Source organism: Monodon monoceros, unplaced genomic scaffold (genome assembly GCF_005190385.1).
Source record: "Monodon monoceros isolate NGI ecotype Baffin Bay Population unplaced genomic scaffold, NGI_Narwhal_1 Super_Scaffold_16, whole genome shotgun sequence".
Taxonomy (NCBI): Eukaryota; Metazoa; Chordata; class Mammalia; order Artiodactyla; family Monodontidae; genus Monodon; species Monodon monoceros.
Window position 1 is genome coordinate 70,059,864 of NW_021703772.1, and position 15,708 is coordinate 70,075,571.

At 33.8% G+C, this 15,708-nt stretch overlaps 1 protein-coding gene across 3 annotated transcripts in view; it reads right to left on the bottom strand.

Moving 5' to 3' along the window:
- Window positions 1–338: 338 nt before the first annotated feature.
- Window positions 339–15,708, bottom strand: part of PSMD14 (proteasome 26S subunit, non-ATPase 14) — a 93,761-nt gene continuing 78,391 nt past the window's right edge. For 2 of the 3 annotated variants that reach the window (XM_029225629.1, XM_029225630.1), the window contains 3 exons: window positions 13,181–13,306; window positions 3,387–3,449; window positions 339–940 (listed from right to left, as the gene is read on the bottom strand). In XM_029225629.1, the coding sequence (XP_029081462.1) occupies window positions 842–940; window positions 3,387–3,449; window positions 13,181–13,306 (288 nt within the window). In that variant the 3' untranslated portion in view covers window positions 339–841. The remainder of the gene's footprint in view (window positions 941–3,386; window positions 3,450–13,180; window positions 13,307–15,708) is intronic. The other variant, XM_029225628.1, reaches the window with a different exon arrangement.

Consider the following 15,708-nt stretch of genomic DNA (forward strand, 5'->3'; position numbering starts at 1 on the left):
ACAAAATTACTGCTTATGTGCTCATGATATTCAATTCACATTATGGCTACGTTTCTCGTTTTGCTTTGAGGACACTGCACACCTTCTATGGCTGTCTCAGCTGAAAGTCTAGTGAAGTTTTGCAGCAGGCAATTCCCAGACAATCGCAACACTGTTGGTGGAATGTACTCTTTAAAAAAAAAAAAAATCATCAAAGTCTAAATTTAAACTGCCTCCCTTTTCTCCTTATATGTACCCCTCTGAAATACTGAAAGTATAATCTGTTAACAAGATATTGAGTATTCAATATTAACTTGTGACAAATATTTTTAATAAAATATGTCAACATTTTTCTGGGTTACTCACTAATGAGGTAGCCACTCTTTAATGGCAGTCATTTTACATTTGTGAAGTTTTGTTATCACACTGATGTTTTATGTGTTATCTTAAATTACAAAGGAAAACATATCTTTGTGTGAGATTTCCAGTGCACTGTCAAATGTTATTCTGTCAATTCCACCCAGTGCCAAAAAGACCTCAGGAGACATAGACTGTAAATGTATTTTATTTTGTAAGCAACAATCAAAATATATTTGTGTTACTGATTTCTTCAAATATTAAATGGGATCTTAACAAAATTTGTCCACTTTGATGTATTCTTATACAACTTTGGAATCTGCAAAGACCCTGACTAAAGAAACAGAAGTAATTGCACAACGGAGACTGAAGGTGTTACAGTGCTGCAAATGATGCCAGATGTCTTACATTTAACCAAATACACCTTCAGAGGTCCCTTGATTTTGAGCATTAGGAACAAGAGGACTATACACTGAAAGTATCACTAAGAGCTTTTTGCACTGCTTTATTTAAATACAACAGTATCCAACATAGCTGCTAAACACTGGACAATATTTGAAGTCATAAGTACATCCACATGTTCCTCCAAATGACGTTTGGGGTCCTAAAAGAAAAAAGGAATAAGGAAAGAAAAAGAAAAAAGAACCATATTACTGGTAGATGAATTATTTAGATTTTTTTTCAGTAGCTGATGAAATTGGTAAAGAAAGCCAAAACTAAATTTATATATATTTTACAATTTAACTTTCCCTATATATTGTTACATTTTCAGGATTTCTAAATCTGTTAAAATGTTAAGGAGCTGATAAAATAAAGATCGATTTACACAATCGATGGTATGACTCTGCAGCAGAAATGATAAAGAGTCACAAGGAATTCTATACAAATCCGAAATCATCTGATTTTTTTAAAAAAGCATAAGCATTTTATCTGTGTGTATAAGCCTGATTATGTGTGTATATTTTCTGCCATTCATATATACTGTATGTCTGAGGGGGTACTTTACTCAAAGCAGACATACCAAAAGGAAAGAGTTCAATGTGAATTCTCATCACTTCCTCTGTAATTTTAATTTAATTCCTATATAATTTTAATATTTCAGGAATAGTGCTTTAAATGATTCAGGAAATATTCTTGGATCAAAAGTCACTGTTAGTAATTTAAAAATTTAAATACAATTTGGATCAATTCTAAAATGTTAAGGATAAATATTTCGTGTAGCTATTTTGAAAAAATGTATCACAGAAAAGAATATAGGTACAATCCGTTAATTTAAACCTGATCAAATCTGTATTTGAAACATCTGAGTTAAAAACAAGACTTAAAATTGCATTGTAATAAAGGAAGTTAAGTTTAAATGCTTAATATACATTTATGTTTAAGGCTGAGCTGATTGAAATATTTCAGCTAAATTTGAAAGCTTTGAAATAAAGGATAGATATTGCACACAATAAAAAACTTTCAACTAAACCATTATTTTCTTATATGTATTTTGCTAAAATACCAAGACTCCTAACTTTAAACAAATGTTCACCACTGAAATTACTTCTTGGCTGTTCTTTTCTAAACTACAATTTCAATACGCTTGATTTCTTTAAAATACCCAGAGATACAACACGCTACAAATAATTTCAAATAACTAGACCACAACACTAAATTTTCTTTATTTCAGAAATAAGCCTTAGGACATTTTAGGTGACAGAGACTAAGAAAGACTGGCAGGAGAAAAAGATATTGGTCTGATTCCATATAGGCAGTTTTGCTTTTGCCACAAAGGAGGCCAAACTAGTGAAGTACTATATTTTAAAAAAATGATTCTGATGATTATTAAACTTTGCCAATTATATATATTTTCAGTTTCACTTTTAATTTCTTTGCTGCTAACTGTTAAATAGAATCTACATCAAGAAACTATAGCATCAGAGTCATTTATTCAAAAAATAGTTACTGAATGCTAGGCTCCAAGTTGGTGATCTAATATTACATATTAGACTAAAATAAGTAGTGGGAGAAGACAACAAGGGTGACTGTATCACACAGGATGAGAGAATAAGATGAATTATATCTCATTTTCGGTTTTGGAGGGTTCCTCTTGTTAATGAAACTGTAATATTCAGAATGCAGTGAGATTTGACTTCACCAATTATGATACTTAAGTCAGACCTTTGCCCCTACTGCTCTATTGGAATAACTGGTTTTGCGGTGAATTGGTAACACACTTCCCTCAGTTATCTACATTACTTCTTGTGGCAGCTGGGTGATTCTTAGAGATTTCCCATCCAAGAATGGTCCTGGCCCAAACCTACATAGCTTGTGAGATGTGATGGGATCAGAGCATATGGTAGGATGGCTGAAAGCAAAGACAGCTTAGTGTCTTGCATCTGAAATATCAAGATTCTGCCAACATCAGCAATATGATAACCATGTTCCATGAAATGAAAAAATGTAATCAACATTCTTTAAAAAACAGTCTAATTAATCTGTAGATTCTTTTAATTGGTTGCTGTGTTCCCCCCAACCTTCAGAAAAATAGGAACTAAAATATATATTTCATCTTGGGAAAAGTGAAAGAGCAAATACTTAAAACCCTTTCCCTTCACTCAGTAGAATCCAACAGGGCTCTAAGCTTTCTCAGGAATATTACCTATATATTGAAGCCTACATATTGATAAACTATATCATTTTTAAAACTGTTACATATGAAATAAACCTATCATTCTATTATCTTCATGGACAATATTATTTCAAGTAAAAATAGTGCTTGGAAAATCAACTCAGGACACAAGTTTCCTACTTTATTTCTACAAAATTGTTTTCACTAAAGATAGTATCTCACAGGTATATTTGTGATTTACTTCTCTATAGATGGCAAAAAGAATCTGACATCAAATAATTCAGGGACCTTTAAAATTAGCATCACATTTACATGACAGAAGAAAAATGTACAGTGAACAGACAGGGAAAAAAAAATCACACAGGCTCCAAAATACTTTTAACTCTACAAGAGCATGTTATTATGTGAATGCATAACCTATTACAGTACACCTCACCTGCTTGCCAACATTCTTTATTGCCAGCTGTTCAGGTGTCATCTTATCTTCTTCTTCTACAGCCTGTGAATGAAACACAAAGGACAGAGTTTCAAATTCTAAATGTACTTTTCCCACTGCTGAATAATCATCAGATAATGATGATCATAATTTTCATTCACAGAACCTTTTATTCAAGTAATTTATTGCACAAAAAAGCAATTTTGCTAATCTTCAGAACAGCCTTCAGGGTAATAAAAACTATAACCACCATCATTTTGAAAACAGACTTAAGAAATTTGTAAAAGACATTGAAAATATCCAATTGGACCACCAAATGGAAGTGGTAACCATTTGAAAACTGTTATGGAATTATCTGAGGGATGGCTAAACTGGAGGATGGAAGACCCTAAGGGAGCTGCTTGTGGCACTGGGGTACTAACTACTCCCATTCTGTCTCCTTTTTCTTTTCCTACTTTCGCTATGGCTCTCCCCCAACTTCCTATTATCTTTGTCACCTTTTTCTTGTCAACCAAACTGTGCATACCCAGTATCTAACTATCAGTAACACTTAGGATCAAAGGACCTGCTACTGACTTTTGATCCACAGTTAACAAATCATATAGTGTAATCCCTTAATACCTTCACATATTTAAATCTGTAAAAGTAATAGATGTACTCAGAAAAAATTCTCAGTTCTCCACATGATCTTTAATAATCATGAAGAAATAGAGTAATCTGAAGTTTTCAACATCAAAAAAATTACCTGAAATAAATGCCAAATCAAATAAAAATTAATTCAACCAAACCATATATACAAACCACTTTCTACTATTTTCAAAGCCAGCTACAAACTTTTATGTGTATGACCATAAATTTTCTAGCAGAATAATTTTGAAGTAATTACAGCATTTAGATTAGCTACCAATATTGCCCTCTACCCTAATAATGCACCACTGTGTAACCTCTTTATTGAGAATTCTAAGTTTAAGCAACCTCCTTCGTAACAGTTTTGGGTATGGTACTGCCTGAAGCTAGGACTCTGCATCAGGTGAACTCCTGGTCTATGATTTATTCACAGCATTTGATAAATGGAAAATGAAGAAAATTTAAGTATCACCAATCTTAAGAAGTAATACCATAGCACTTAATATGGTTACAAAGGGGGTGAGAAGACAGGGACAGAAAGCAGGAAACCAAAATCCCAGTGAGGGTTAGATTTGGATACTCTAAACTTAATCATCTCGCAGCTGCCAAATTTCTTCATGTGTGAACAATGAACACGTAGGAAATGCAAGCATCAGACATTTCCCATAAACTGGGAAGTTTGGCTGCATTTCACACCTTCTTAATAGTTTTGTAAACAGAGAACTTGAAAATGAGCAAAGATGGCAAGTATCTAATTTTATAAACGGACAAACTATCTGGAGAATTTTCCGCAGTAGAATCTGCCTAAAGAGAAAAGACAGTGAATAAGTATTGTATCTACTGATTATTACAGGATACTTATTTACAACACATCATTAGGAAATACATTTATGACTCATAAAACTAAAAAGGGGAAAATAAGTTAATAACACTCCAAATCTAGAATTCCCTAGACAGAGAATATATTCATTTTCAGAGTCAGATGTCAATCCTATTATTCACAGCTAGTTAAAAAAAGTACCTTCTAACTGGGAAATTGCTTCTCCTACTATCTCAGTGTTTTACATATACAGAAACACTGGCAACGCATAAAAAGTTTGTCTTTCTAAATTACTTTTACAAATCATGACACTATACCTTACCAACCTGAAAACATATTAGATAAATGGAACAATTCACGTTAAGTCTGTACTCTATATCCATTCAATGTTAGTTCTATGCACACGCCAACAATAGTACTTTACGGTACTGGAAGGAGGTAAGGCTTTTGGAATTTGGCTCAAAATACCCATCCATGTACAAAATAGTTATTATGGAGTATTTTGGAGTGTTGCAAATATCAAAGATGGCAGACATGCAAAGATGAAAGTAAAAAAGCACTTAAAGCATTGATCTTATTTGAAAGGTTAAACAGAATATAAAAAGCTCTAACTCAATTTTAAAAATCTTTTATATCATTTAACCACTTTACCAATTAGTTTTTCCATTTCCTATAATTAAAAGAGAGAGTTCACAAACTCTTTGAGAAGTGCAGATGGTAAAAAGTACTCCCAGCCATAGATGCCATCTGGAAAATGAGGAGCAGCTGTAGATTTAGGCATATACTAAGGTTGCAAACCCCCATGACAAAAGAGTAAGCACATCTCTTACATTCTGAGATAGACCAGATCATCACATTAAACCCCTAAATATTTTCTCCAGCTACCTAAGTTACCTTTATCTCATCTATCATCTGAGCAAGACCAGTTTGCCTTCATTCATAGCTCTAATCTGGCTAGTCACCAGGAAAAATTAAGAAATGGTAGCAGCAGAAACAAATGAAATTCAGGCACAGGCAGTGTCCTTACTAGGGGAACTTCTGTGTTTATGGCAACTTCTGTGATTTGGCATCAAATTTTGCTTTTGCATTCGTGCTCTTCGGTTTACTCAACCAACAAAAAAGCACTGAAAATGTTTGTGGCTATTCACACTAGAAACGTTTTTAACAGTTTATCAACAAAGACCCCCAGATGGCTATCCCATCATGCACGGTCTGCACAGTTCTAAGAAATTCCTGGAATTTGGTCTGTTATGTTATCATAATCCCCTCAGATGCACCCCCTATCTTAAAGAGGCTTTTACTAAAGCCATTAACCTCATTATCTTTTTCCTGGTAATAGTCAAATTTCTCAAATGGAAAATCTGTGTTTCAAATTCTACCATTTTATTTACCTTCTAACAAACATGGATTGGACCCGTAGCACTTCATGAGTACTCTTTTAAGGATCTCCACCTGGCAAATTCCAATGGACTCAGTTTACTTGAACTTTCTGAACACCTTTTCCAATACCCCTTTTCTCTTCTAATCCTTTAACCTCTCCTTTCATGACACCATGTCTCTTATTTCACTTTATATGTCATATCTATTCCATTCCTTGGGCTTCTTTTTTTCCCTTTGATATGTTTGCAGTGTTCACTCTTAACATGCCATGCTTCCATTTAAGCACATGCTTTGTAAAATCACCTATATGGTATATTTTTTCACCATTAAACAATCTCTGCATATACTGCTAATGAATGTAATATAGGCATTTTAGTTCTTTCTTGATTTTCATAAAAAGTCAATGCATTGACTATATAACTGAAAATCACATTATGGGTTATGGGGATAGAGAATAAGTTTAAAGAAATGGCTTTTATAAAACATACTTGGGAAAGCAAAAGTAACAAACATGAAACAATTAGAAAACTATATGAGAAAGTATTACAGGTGTGAATATGGAGAACAAAAAAATGGGTTCCCTACAACCATTAGTAATTAAACATTAACATGTACATATTAATTTACTGAATCCTTAAAACATCCCAGTGAAGTAATCTACATTTTACATAAAGAAATTAGGCACTATCTCCTACATGTTAATTCCAGCAATACTTCTGCTATAAATTTTTTTTCTAACTCTCCTTTTGAAAGTGCTTATAACGCTCTAGTACATTCTATGTATGTCCTAACAGTAGAATTTTCCTCATTTTATACATTCAGTAAATAACTATTAAGTACTCACTATGAGTAAGACAGTTCTTGCTCTTCAAGAAGCTTGCATTTGGGTTTTACTTTACCTGCCTGTAAATCTCAAATTATAATGCAATACGAAATATACAAAAAAGGAGTGTGCCCAACTAATGATGGGGACAATATAGCCACACAGCCAATAAGCAATGAAACTGTGACTTAAATACAGTCTTATCTATCTCCAAAGACCTCAAAGCAACGTTCATGGCAATTTGGGAAATCATTACTTTTTAATGACACATCCTGAATAAAGCCAAACCCCTGATTTATTAAGTGACCCAGAATATGTAAATTCCTTCTAAAAATATTATAAGGAATCCAATTTTAAAATGTAATTATATAAAATAGAGATATAAAATAAACATCATGTGTGTGCCCATACAAGTGTGTGTATGTATAATAGAAACTGCAGTTTAGGCTGTTGAAAAAACTTTCTATGGCAGAGTCTACTGCTAGTTGCCTACCTAATACACATCTTCTTTTATAATATAGCTCTAATTTTATTAAAGGCAGTAATGCTCCCAGGTAAAAGACTATATAGCCTTTCTCAAAGCAAAGTATGTCCACTTGATTAAGTTCTGCCAATGAGATATAATCAGAAGTGCTGGGTGGGACTTATAGAAAGGATCCTGAAAAGGAATTGATTTAGTTGAGAGGTCTCTCTCTTTTGCCCTTGCATTTCTTCCTGTTGCTTGGAACTCAGATGGGATGGCTAAAGCTTTAGCAATCACCATGAATCATGAGGAGATCTAAACGATGGAAGCCAATACAAGGGAAGTGGAGCAAAAGATGGAGATATCTGGGTATGTGAATGTAATAACTTCAAAGTTTCACATGGACTTGAATTGCAAGAGATGTACATTCCTATCCTCTTTAAGCCATTGCTACCTCAAGCTAACACAATAGATATAAATAACACCTGCTTAGTGCAAAAACTAAAAAGAATCCAGGATTTACATAAAGTATAAAATTCCCCTACCTTCCACCTGAGAGGTGACACTGTTAACAGCATAATACGTTGAGATATATGTGAGACAGAGAGGTATCATTGAAAAATGGAGGGAAGGTAACATAGTAGGGACTTTTCATATTGTTACACAATTTCATTTTATACACATAACATCAAGCTTTAAATATTTCTCTAAGTTGGTACTTGTAGAATTTCATTCTTCATAATAAATCCTTAAAAGAGAACACGTTGGCTTAAAGAGTTATATGCACTTAAAATTTAAAGATAAAATGGGAGATGGCCTTCAAAAATGTCATATGTCACTTTTTTATTTTCCCACTAGTGGCGCATTCTCCCAAACCATTTTTTTTAATTTGAAAAGAAAAAAAAATCTTATACTTTTAACTTTTTTCTTTGAATACTTATTAAGACTGAATTCTTTTTCATGTTTATATGCCATTCATCTTCAGTGAATTTTCCAGCTCTGTTGTCCAATTTATTATCCTTTCTTTATATTTTATAGGAATTCTTTGTCTGTTATGTACTTTTTGGATACTAGCCTTTTCTGTGTTATAGGTTAAATATTTTCTGCCAGTCTGACTCCTAATAAGCATTCAATAAATGTTATTTTTATTGCAGGTAAACTTTACTGTCAAGTTATCAAAATTTAAAAGCTCACTGATATTCTTACTAGCACTAAAGTAACTTTTGGGAAGCTTGACCACAGCTTTACAAATACTAAGTCTTCCTTTTGGAAATAGGAATTTATTCACAAATGTTTTTAGCATTTTTCAAAGAAGTCATATATATATATATTTATACATTTACATTTTTTATGGTAGTTATTCCTAAATACTTTGTAATTTTGGATGCTTCTGTAAACTGATTTGCCTTTTATATATACATATATATATTTTGTGTGTGTGTGGTACGCGGGCCTCTCACTGTTGTGGCCTCTCCCGTTGTGGAGCACAGGCTCCAGATGCGCAGGCTAAGCGGCCATGGCTCATGGGCCCAGCCGCTCTGTGGCATGTGGGATCTTCCCAGACCGGGGCATGAACCCACGTCCTCTGCATCGGCAGGCGGACTCTCAACCACTGCGCCACCAGGGAAGCCCTGCCTTTTATATTTTTCAACTGGTTTCAGCCTATGTAACTGCATGGCTACATAATTCTCAATCATAATAGTTCTAATAGTATTCTAGTTTAGTTTCATGTATTTCTATGCTTGATTGCAAACATATCCTATCATACTTAAATAATGATAATCTGGCCTGGTTTCCCAATATTTATATCTTATTTTGTTTTTCTTATCTTATTGCACTAGCACAAAACAAGACCTTCTTATTTAATACAGCTACTTTGATAAACCAAATGTAATCATATAATTACATATTTTGTATGTAATTACATAAAAGTTGCATCCAAACCTTCTTTCAGGTTACTAAGTAGGCAGTTTTTCTACCTGAAAAGTAAACTGTCAGATCTCTGAATTTATAGGGCTACATGCTTGAAAACAAAGCAAAATTTTATGTGTCTATGCTATTCTTAAAAAAGTCTTTTACAATTCATTTTTTCACTGGCAAGTTCATTTACAAATATCCAATCAAATGTTATCAATATTAAAATACTGATGCATCTTGGCACGAATAAACTAGGAGATTTGGAATAAAAGAGTTGTGGGTGCTAAAGTTCAGTAACTAGAGAAATCAATGACTAATAATCAAGCAGAACGTCTGCGTGGACTTCAGACTTGAAATCAAAAAGTTGGTACAAAGGAATTTAATTATTTTCTAACCTTCTTTCACTTTAGGAGCTAACTGGCACCTAACAGTAATTACCTTAGTTTAAAACACCAACCAATTAAAAAGAATACTATGAAGAACTGGTTGTATGGGCCTTTCTTTTTATATTTTAAGTGTTACTAAAAACTCCACCACATTCTCTTTCAATCACAGAGGGAATTACAGCCCCAAATTTGGACTCCTTCATATCACAGCTTATACATTGTTTTCACTTTATAACCAAACCTTACAAATTTTTGAGTACTTCAGAGATTTTTTAAAACTGTAAAATAGCAAAAACTTCTGTGGATGGGCAGCAGTAACCATAAATAGGTTATTTCCTGGCAGTAGTACCAATAAGAATTTACTTAAACTTGTAATGTTACAGAGAAATGAAAACCATTCCTACAGTCCGCTGAATAACTTAAATTTCTTTAAAGGTTAATTTATAAAAGGTTAACTGTTTTAAATAGGATGAACTATTGTTTTCTCTTTAATCTCCACAGCATGAAAACATACACTAGAAAGATTAAATATATATATATATTTTCCCTACAATCTAGAAGCAATGGGAATTTCCAGCTGGAACACTACATATAAATCAGGGCATGCTCTTCAAAGCCAAACCTAATTCTGCTGGAATTTAGCTTGTATGGGCCCATCAACATTTTTTCAAAGCTCAATTCTCTCAAAAGGCTTGTTGTTAACACTTGGCAAATCTTATACACCGTCTCTTGGTTAATATTTATTTTGTAAGATGTGTCTAATTTAAAAAGTAAAATATTACTTTTTTGGTGTGTGACAACCAATATCAACTTTAACTGTCTCCAAAAGCTCTAGCCCCCACCATTAATTTTTAGTCCCACATAGTAAACTGCTTGTTTAAACTTTTTTTTTTTTTGGCCGAGCCATGATTTGTGGGATCTTAGTACCCTGACCAGGGGTTGAACCTGCACCCTCGGCAGTGAAAGTGCAGAGTCCTAACCACTGGACCGCCAGGGAATTCCCTGCTTGTTTAATCTCTTTATCTTCTTTCTCAATCTTTCTACTTCTACTTAAATTGGAAATGTTAATGGTACCAACATACTTCTGGTCACCTAGGCAGGAGACCTTTAACTCATCTTTGATTCCTTCTTCTTTTACTTTATCTATCCAACTGGCACCATGTTTTATTTTATTAGTCTATTGAAACCTCCCTTCCCACTGCCACTACAGTAATTCACACACTTAGTACCTTTTGTTTGGGTAATAGCAAGCTCCTCCTAAATACAGAATCTCCATTTCAAATCTCCTCTTACAACACTCTTTCTTCTATAGCCTTGTCAAATTATGTTTCTAAAGTCAGGTTCTGGGTATACCATGCCCCTGATCAAAAATAACTCTATCCTGATTTTCCAAACTCTGTTACTTGACTTCAGTAACTTTAAAAATCTTTATTCCCCACTATTCACCCTTTTATGTACACCCTTCTCATGTACTCTAGCCAAACACAGTTTCCTAAAGATGCCCTTGCTTTTCTGTCTCCTAGTCTTGCTCATGATGTTCAGTTGGCCTAGGGTAACATTCCTTTGTACGTCCAAATCTTATTCATGCTTTAAGGTGCAGTTCAAATGTTATTCTCTAAAGACATCATCCTGGGTCTGTACCAGCTGAAAGCAAAAGCCTTTGAACTTCTACAGGACTTCACATGGACTTCTCTATGGCAGTGTTCTCTAACTTCTAACTTGAATGAGTATACAAATCTCTTGGAAATCTTGTTAAAATGTTGATTCTGATTTAGCAGGTCGAACACCTGCATTTCTAACAAGATCCCAAGTGATACTGATGCAGCTGGTCTGTGGACAATCTGAATACTAAGGTGTTATCAAACACACAAATTTTGGTCAAGTACTCTGGTTATGAACTTTTCTTAATGCCCCTGTTTTCCTAAAAATGAAGGAAGGATCCCTGTTTTCCACTGCAAATTGTACAGAAGATATTTGATAAATATCTGTAAGCATAACACTGTATAGTATGTATACATGTTTTACAAATTGCAGGTATTCAACCCATTAATAGGTTGCAAACTATATGTCGATGTATATAATATGTATGTATATAACTGAAACAGTATGAAATTGAGTCAAATGAGAAAGAAAATAGAATATAACCACTTGTAATAAGGGTAAATATTGCTTCATAAAACTTTTGTTGCAATATATATACACACATACATATACATTTGCAGGTACTGGGTCAAATGTAAAATCTATTCTTTATATGGGTTTTGGTCAAAAAAGTTGAAAAATACATGTTATGAGTTGAATCATGTCCTCCCTAAAAGGATACATTGAAGTCATAACGCTGGTTAGAGATTACAGTTATGCTGCCACAAGCCAAGGAATGCCTGGGGACCAAGAGAAGCTAGAAAAAAAAAGAAGGATCCTCCCCACTAGAAGCTTCACAGGGAGCATGGCCCTAACAATACCTTGATTTTGGACTTCTAGCTTCAGAATTGTGAGGGAATAAATTTGTTGTTTTAAGTCACCCATTATATGGTAGTTTGTGATGGCAATGCTAGGAAACTGATATAATACAGAAGGTACATTTTAGTCTTGGTCAAGTATTCTCTTAATTTCAGAAGTGTAAAAGAACATAAATCTATAAACAAAATGTTATCATGGCCACATATACTTTAACATACAATAAATATTTTCAGGAAATTGTGAAAAATTGTAACTTTTTTACATCCTCATATGAAGTGGTCTCCCTTTGCTACTCTTTACATCATCCTGTTTATTGTCTTCACAGCACTAATTACAATGTATTATGTTGTGTTTATTTGTTTACTTTCTGTTTCCCCTAACAGAAAATAAATTCCATGAGGATAGGTCTTATTTTTTACCATATCCCCAGCACCTGGCACATAGCAGGTTTTCAATAAATACGTATTAAATGAAAAACAGAGAAGTTCATAAAATAAGTTATATGTTATCAAGTATTAAATGCTGTTGTTGTTCACATCTCTTTGTTCCTCCTTCCCTTCCAAGAAAAAGTCCTCTGAATAATGAAGAGATTTCAATTGTAAAGCTATTTACAACAGGGGTTGGCAAACTATAAGCCATGGGTCAAATCTAGCCAACTGCCTGTTTTAGTAAATAATGTTTTACTAGGACATAGCCTCACTCATCCCTTTATGTATTGTCTGTGGCTACTTTTACACTATAACAGCAGGGTTGAGTAGTTGCAACAGACTGGATGGCTTATAAAGCCTAAAATATTTACTATCTGGTCTACAAAATAGGCCACTCTACTCTTAACTATTTATATTTATACAATGCCTGATATCTAATCATATATATTCCAAAGATTATAAGAAATAAATGTTGAAAGTAAGTTTTTACCTTATTGTAATTTTTGGCTAATTCCAACATCTCTTTTACCACTGATTCATTGTGTTTACAGTGTTCACTGTAGTCCTGAAGTGTCAAACCTTCCATCCAACTCTTCTTATGCAAATTTAACAACATCTAAAAAATATAAAGAAAAATTATTTTCCTGTATTGAGAAAATTTCCTTTATTTGTCTTGAGAAACAACTTTACAAACAACTTTTGGAATTAATGAATTTAAGTTTAATTTTATTAATTTAAATAAACTCTAATAAGTATCCTTCTAAATTTATATTAATAAAATCTAAGGAATACTCCAACTCATGGCATTTGCATTTGCTGTCCCTTTGCCTCAAAGGCTATTTTTCTTATCTTTCTATGGCTTACACTTCTCACTTCCTTAGATATAGCTGCCATTCCTCACCACTATATAATAAAGCCACCCCATACTATCTAAACATCTTTCTTTCCTTAACCTGCTTTATTATTTTTATAACACTATAAACAGCTGAAATTTTTGTTTTCTTGTTTAGTGCATTTCTCTCCCATTAAAGAGAAATCAAGGCAAGGACTCTGCTCTGTTTATTTCAAGATCACCAAGGTCTAGATTCTAGAATCTAGATCATAATCTAATCATAGCAAATACTAAATAAGCATATGTTGAATGAATGAACTACTATGTTACACACAGGATTTCTATTAGTTCATATAGCCCTGCTCTCAAATGCCGAGATAAGGAGGTAAATGCCTCCATTTACTGAATGACTGTGTCAAACTTTCTGAGTCCCTGTTTACATATCTATGAACTGAAGGCTTGTATTAGATAATCTTTAAATTTTCTTCAAATTCTAATATTCCATCTATAATTTAAAATTTTTGAACTTCTTTATACCAGAATGAAAAGTCGTAAAACTGGGAAGGAAATCACAGATCCATCCACTTTGCAATCACATCAGCAAACTGGGATCAGACCCTATTAGTAGTGATCATGGAACTAAACACTTTAGTTCATTATTTCTCAAACTGGACTCCTAATTGTGAATACATATTCTTCGAGGTTCATAAGTTTTCAAGTTCAGAGTCTTAAGAAAGTTTTTCTTAAAAGTCCTACTCTATAATGTCCTTCAGTTGAGGATAATCATTGAATAAGAAGAGTTTTCTAAACGATTGATAAAATTATGCAATGTGAAAAAAAAACGGTACCTACAGAATGACTATTGTTCTTTTGCTATGAGAACCAGTACACTTTAAGTGAGATCCACAAGCTATGAGGATCTAAAGACATAGTCGGAAGTGTATGAGTTTAGTTTAGAACAATTATTTGTTTAGAGGTTTGCAGCTAAAAGTGGTACAAAGTTTTCCTTATGCTGGAGAATAAGCTGCATGTCAAAATCACCTATGAGAATTTTCAAGACACAAAAGATCCATATTCCTCCATGCCCCTCCTAGGGCCCATGGAGGCAAGAGTAGTTTGGAAAAAAACTGGAAAACTCCTGCACATGTAACCCGAATTTCTTGGATTGCTTCCCATCTTCGCCAGTGACAGTGTTTTAGAAAATACATCCTCAGGAAATTTTGGTGCAGCTGCAACTACCTATGCTATAAAGCTACCTATAATTAAGTGTTGAGAATTGGATTTTTCTACACTTCAGAAGCAAACAAAGAAAGTTCCCACAGAGCAGGAGAATAATTCTACCATGCCTGGACAAAGATTGGATTGGGCCCCTCAGGTAACACTTGGAGTTAAGTATACAGGTTGGTGAGATAAGAGTAAAGGCAGGGCTTTGGGTATCAAGAAAGCACGTGAACTGAGCTATACTAGGAACATAAACAAAATATTAATTAATTTATGTAAGTATTTATATGTGTGTTTTTTATACCAAGGATGGTGGCTAACTTTATGGGGTACCATAAAGGAAAAAAAGAAAAAGAAAATTTGATGTAACTAGACGGATATTTCCAAATAGTTGGGTGTCAGACTGATAAAATATTTATGTATCTGAATGAATTTTTCAGTTTATGTCTGAGTGGTACCCTTTTATCCCACAGCCTGTACCTATTCTACATAAAATTAAAATAAGTGTTGAAAATGTACTTCAAGCTATCAACTAAATCTACCACAGGTGATATGAACTTTGGGACAAAAGCAAGCAGAAGGAAGAACCATGGCTCTGTGTCTCCCCTCAGGTCAAGGAAGAACTGGTCCCCTGCAGCCCCTCACTCAAAATCATGCTCAAGCACCTAGGACCTTTGAGTGAGTATACTGGTGGCTTTGAACTTTTAAAACAATTGTTTATCAAACTTCAGAAAATCTTATACAGCACATTCTGCCCACAATACATAAATAAGACTGAAAATGGAGATGATCTGGTTGAAAGAGGGAGTAGTATGGAGAGCCCTCTAACTCCACTCCCATACACCATCACTAGAATCCCTTCTAGGGTGACTTTGTGGGGAACACTTTCCACTAGTAAGAAAGGTCTTGTTTACTACTGATTACTTATGTTTGGACTTCAGAGTGCAAGTAGAAATCAAAACTTA